The 6,000-nt window shown below is 26.9% G+C and overlaps 1 protein-coding gene across 2 annotated transcripts in view; it reads left to right on the top strand.

Annotated features, from left to right (window-relative positions):
• The first annotated feature begins 527 nt into the window (after positions 1-527).
• Strump (WASH complex subunit strump) overlaps positions 528-6,000 on the top strand; it is a 55,841-nt gene continuing 50,368 nt past the window's right edge. For both annotated transcript variants that reach the window (XM_087164450.1, XM_087164447.1), the window contains exons 1-3: positions 528-860; positions 2,249-2,355; positions 3,715-3,799. In XM_087164450.1, the coding sequence (XP_087020576.1) occupies positions 636-860; positions 2,249-2,355; positions 3,715-3,799 (417 nt within the window). In that variant the 5' untranslated portion in view covers positions 528-635. The remainder of the gene's footprint in view (positions 861-2,248; positions 2,356-3,714; positions 3,800-6,000) is intronic.

Raw genomic sequence — 6,000 nt, 5'->3', positions numbered from 1 at the left:
TCGTCGGGCTACTAAAGCGGGGGTGCCATCCTCTCCGCAGAGGATCAAAATTGTGATGGCATGTCTTCGCATGGCATGGCGACGGTCTGGGAAACATCCTCCGGGATGTTTCCCAGACCGTCGCCAATAGCCCATTGTGCAGCTCTAGTGCGACGTAAATTAACAACAACAGCAACAACAATCATAGTGGGTACAATTCAACTCGTAGGGACAATTCGTCGCGTGCATCGCCAATCATAGCTGCAACGAATTATTCACACGGCGAATTGTCGCCGAAATGAAATGTGCTCATGGCAAATTTCGCTTTGACGATCTGTTTCCATGACGAATTGTATCCTCGAAGAATTACCTTCCTCATAATTTGCCCGTGATGAGTTGTGGAGACGACATTTTCATCCAGTGAATTTAAAAATAAGACAAAGAGGAAAATTAAAACACAAAACTTACTAGAGATGCGTGAATCAAATAAAGTGTAAACCGTCCCTCAGCTTTCTATTTTATCTTTTAATGATTGGCAACGTTTTTGACCCAAGGAGGTGTGTTGTGTGTTTAGTAAACAAATTGGTTTCTGCTCTCTCCGTAGAGTGTCGGATTGAGTTTTGGTTTATGGATGATTTATAATAAGTAGTATAAAAATGGTTGATTTCTTAGCCGAAAACAATGCTTGTGGTCAAAATTTGCTAAGATTGGTTTCGCGGGGAAATGCAATTATTGCCGAGCTTCTTCGTTTGTCTGATGTTGTGCCGCAAGTCTTTCGCCTTGAATCAAAAAATGACATTAATAAATACAGTGATGTTTTATGTGATTTTAGTTATTTTAAGATAACGGATTTTTATGAGAACAAGATTGAATCAAATCCTGTACGTTTAATTTATCGTTGTGCATTTAATCTGTGTTATAATATTTTAACATACTTCTTACCGTTGTGTTTGTTCGGTGTTTATACTTTATAACTAAATTTTGCTTTTGCTTTTTTTTTTTTTTTAAATGTGCGCAATATTTATAAAATGATGTAGGGGAAAGTACTTATGAAATTTGAATTGCTTATTTTTAATAGTAGGGACAGCGTTTTAAGAACTCAGGCCTGTCAAAATGAATTTTCGGTTTAAACCTCTCTACAGAATAGATGTAATATTTTTTTCTCCAAATATTATAAAATGAAAAGAACAAAGTATGTTGGACAAAAGGATAATTTTGTGAATTACCATGCTGTAATTGGATGCTTGAAGCAATAGAGGAGTAAAAAACAACAAGCTTGTACTTTCAAAACACTTAGAAGCAGTAGCGTCAAACTTTTTAATCGATATGTGCGGACGATATTTTAATTTATAAATTAGATGCAAAACGTACTTTCCCTGAATAAAAATAGGCAATTTTATTAACGGACTCAGATTTCTGACTCTCAATATAGAGAGGGTAGCCGCAATCTGGAAAATATGTTCCCCATAGTTTGGTCAGGAGAGCACTCCAAACTTTGGACCTCTTAATGTTAATTTAATTTTTTGCATATTTCGCTGAATCTCTAGAACTTTTTAAGTAAATTGAAAAGTTTTTGGAATCATTTATAAAGTTTGATTTTCCAAAGATAATTCCATCCAAAAAACAATTTTTAATATTAATATTTATTCTTTTATTTAATAATGGTTGAAAAAATTTTGAATTGTAAGGTATACAATTTTTTGCATCATTTAAAGGAATATAATTTTGCTTGCTAAAATACAAAATTTGAGCAATGTTGAATAATTTCTGAGGAATTGAATTTCAAAAAAAGAAAAATAATAATAAAAATATTTAAAACTCAAATTTGCAGCAACTAATCGACCGATTTTAATCAAATTTCGTATTTTGTCGTGTACCATATTTCTCAGATTGCTGCTACCCCCTGCGTTTTGGGGGTTAGAAAGTCGAATTTGACAAGAAAAATTTATATTTATTCAGAGAAATTACGTTTTTGTGTCTGAATTCATAACTTAAAATATCGTCTGCACTTAATAATTAGCATATTTGAGGTCACCCCCGCGAGCCATTAAGCTGAAAATGTTAGAAATTATTATTTTATTAAAATGTTATATGCTATGTAAAATTAAACAATGGGTCATATAAATTAAATTGCATAATAAGTTGAATTCATAAACATATTGTTAATTTAGGAATAAGTAAACGTAAAATGAGATTGTATATAGATATGTGTGTGTATAATATAACTGGAAATGATGTAGATTATTTGCATTGTATTATTTCTTTTTAGCAATTGCAAGATAGAGATGAAGAATTTAAGGAAAACTATCTTGACATACTGACTAGATTTTACTTGGCTTTTGAAAGCGTTCAAAAATATATTACAGATTTCGGCCAGTAAGTAGTATAATTTGACTGATTAAATTTATTATTTCTTAAGCTATTCAAGCTCTTTAATTTCATTTGGTTGTTTATGAGACAATAGAGCTATACTAGTGGACTGTTGACAAAATTATTCACTCTTGGCTATTATTCAAAGACTATACCAGCAAATGCATCCACTACATTACCATTATGTTCGATCAGAGGACAGGTGGTAGTTGTGATAAGTAATCATCTAGACTCTGCCCCAAATTACCCAATTGTTGAATCATTTTCAATGTTTACAATAAATTAATTAACATTATTAAAAATTGGAAAATTTTATTTATTTTTTTTATATTCTTTCTTTTTATTTTTCTTTACTCTTTTATATTCTTATTCTTTTGGCATAAAATTTATGTTTTAAAATTTCAACAGCTTTTTAATGCATTGAGACAAAGAACTTTTTATATAAGATCATTGTTATTATTAGTATTTTTGTTCCTTCTAAAGTTTTAAATAAATGCAAAAATAAAAAAACTTATGCTATAATTTAAATTTTCAAATGCTATAATTTCTTTTGATATGCCCAGCAATTTCTGGACTTATAATTATGCTTTACATGCATTTGAGAAAAAAAATATATATATATATTTTCTCCTCATGATGTCACCTTTATCATCTTATTTGTCTTACATTGAAATTGAAACTAAATAAATAAAAATATCCATATTTTTTGCATAGAACAAACGTTGGTAATTAAATACTTAAATTTTTAGAATTACTTTAAGGCCTAGCATATGAGATCTTAAAACTAAACATTAATTGTATTGTTTTTAAATAACTTTAATAATATTGAATGAAGTGTTAAAACATAGGCAGTTGTGTTGAAAATCAGGACAGAATATGAACTGTAGAATAGTTTTTTCAGTGTGTTCCAGAGATGTAAATAATTGAATCTTAAGAATTTTTAAAAAAAAAATTTTCAGGTAGGTTAAATAAAATATTTAGTAACATCTTTTAATATGAGAAAATCTATCTCTACAAAATATGTACATATTATTTAATGTTTGAAGTGTGAAATTAGGGATATACATTTTTCTCTCATGAAAGGCTACTCTGGATCTAAAATGTTCTTTTTTAGAACTAAAATGTGAAATCTCTTATTTTATTTACATTGTTATACTTTTTTATTATTTTATGACAAAAACTTTTTGTTACAAATATTTATTTAATGGCAAAGTAACCTTTTCATTATTCAGTGCTTGATATTAAATTATGATACTAAGCCAAAAATATGACAGTAATTTTATTTTTTGTGTTAATTTTAGCACAGAATCATTCAAGTTTTATTGATCATTATATCATTGAGTTTAAAAACCTTTCTCCCCCTAGTTTTCTAGAAGAATTGGACGAAGGTATTTATATTCAACAAACTCTTGAAACTGTCTTAGCAAATGAAGATGGTCGTCAGCTGCTAGTAAATATAATTTTCTTTATTATAAGATAATGTAATGTAGAATGATAAGTAGAATTTTAAGAACTTGGTTTTAGCATAATTATTCTGTAGCATTGATCATTATAATTTTTAAGCATGCAATTGAAAAAACTTACGCATTAATTTTTTTTTTGTTTTGCGAAATTTTATTTTAGTCAGTTAATTACTTTTTATTTAGTAGTTAATAATTATTTTAGCTCAATTATTTTCAAAATAATCAGTAATCAATCAATAATAATCAATAATCCTAATCAATCAATAATCAATATTTATTAGCTCAATTATTTTTCTACTTCTCTTCAGCATTTTAATTTAAAATAAAATTATAAGAACCATCATTAAATGTAATTCATTAAAATATAATTTAGCTATAAAATATTTAGTAAGATAAAAGTGCATTATCATTTAGCTTTCATTTACATAAGTGTTAATTTAGGTTTTTCTTTTCTTTTTCATAATCATTCTTTTAACTCGAATTATTTTTTCCATAAACCTTCTCTTTATATCATATTGCTTAAAAATAATATAAAAAGAGCAAAAGTAATTGTCACTTACTGGATTACTTTTTTTATCAAAGTAAATGTAGTATTTAATATTCTAAATGCAGCATTATTTTTTTTTTTTTACCGTAGCAGTAATACTTTTTTTTAATTTTTGAATGCTTAAATAAAATTTTGAAATGATTTTTTTTCAATCTAATTAAATACTATTCATTAATGTGTTTATTTTTTTAATGATATTTAACTGTTCTGTTTTATGTGTGAGATCATTTTTAGCTTTTTTCAAAAAAAGTAATTTTAAATTAATCTGATTAATCAAAATTGACACTAGCTTATATTATGAGATAATTATCTCACAATATAAATTAGTGTCAAAATTCAAATAAATCCACTTTTCTTACCATAAATTGAATAATGTGCTTTTTTAAAATCAACTATTAATTAAGGAAATAATATACTTTAATAGCAATGGGAAGCTTTCCCAGAATCGCAGTTGTAAATTATGAACATCAAACAGTTTACAGACAAATAATTTATTTATGTACAAATCTTAGAACTTCTTCAAGCTCCTCTTCTCTATCCATTAAAAATCATTCTTCAATGCAATAAAAAAAATGCAATATGCTACTTCATTACACTAGAAAAAATTTACCTCTCCTTTTTCAAACCTCTGAAATAGTTGCAACAGGAGTTGCAATCTGCAACAAAATATCAATTATTTCTGACTTGCCTTAGATTACCCAAAATTTTATTATTGGACTCAAATGTACAATAATGATCAAACTGACATCTTCTTAAATTTCTAATGATTAAAAAGTTATGAACTTTGATTGAGATTTAAAAATTAATTTTTGAAATTAGTTTTGGTTATTCTAATAATAAATGTTATCTAGAGAAACACTTTGGGATTGCTTGACAATTTTTATTTCCTTGCCACCTAATTTTTTATTGTTTAAAATATTTTATCTTTAATAAAAATTAGAAAAGTTTTAATATAATTCAACTTTTAACATCAAAATATTTTGATTTTAATAGATGTATTATAACAATTTATTACTCACTTTTAAAATATGTAATTATAAAATCAAGATTTTGTAGGTTTAAATTAAATTAATAGTTTTAAATTCTACTTCCATTTATGTTAGAGCCTTGAAATTTGAACAGTGGATGAAAGGTGCAATTTTAGCCCCTAATCCTAAAAATTGTTCAAACATTTCAATTAGATTATTCAGCAGAGACATTTAAAAAGTTGAATTTTCTAACTGGTTCAGAACTGGAACCACTGATATAAATGAAACTCCAGGCTATTTTAAAAATAGCGTCAATGTTATTTGTTTGCTTATATCTCTCAGGAATCCAAAAAAGGGTTTGTATATTCTTAGATATTTAATTATTTTTTATTCCTTATGTCAGATAAACTCATTGATCAATGTGAGTGTGGCAGCATAGGGGGACATTTTTTTTTTAATAATTATGCTTTTTTAACTAAAGAAAAAAATTTATAGAGAAATAATACTAATTCATTTGGGATAAGTGTTGTAAATTGCCATACCATTATTGATGCCTAGTACTGATTCGTTTTGATCAAAATTTCCCAATGCTACTTTTAGTACCATTAATGCTTAGTTAAATTAATTTTGGAAATTGATATTGTAACTGAAAATATAAACTACTAAATTGCAA

Source organism: Parasteatoda tepidariorum, chromosome 1 (genome assembly GCF_982258835.1).
Source record: "Parasteatoda tepidariorum strain Cologne lab strain chromosome 1, Ptep-v5.0, whole genome shotgun sequence".
In the NCBI taxonomy this organism is placed as follows: Eukaryota; Metazoa; Arthropoda; class Arachnida; order Araneae; family Theridiidae; genus Parasteatoda; species Parasteatoda tepidariorum.
The sequence above is the reverse complement of the archived record's forward strand: the minus strand, read 5'-3'. Positions and strand labels throughout refer to the sequence as shown.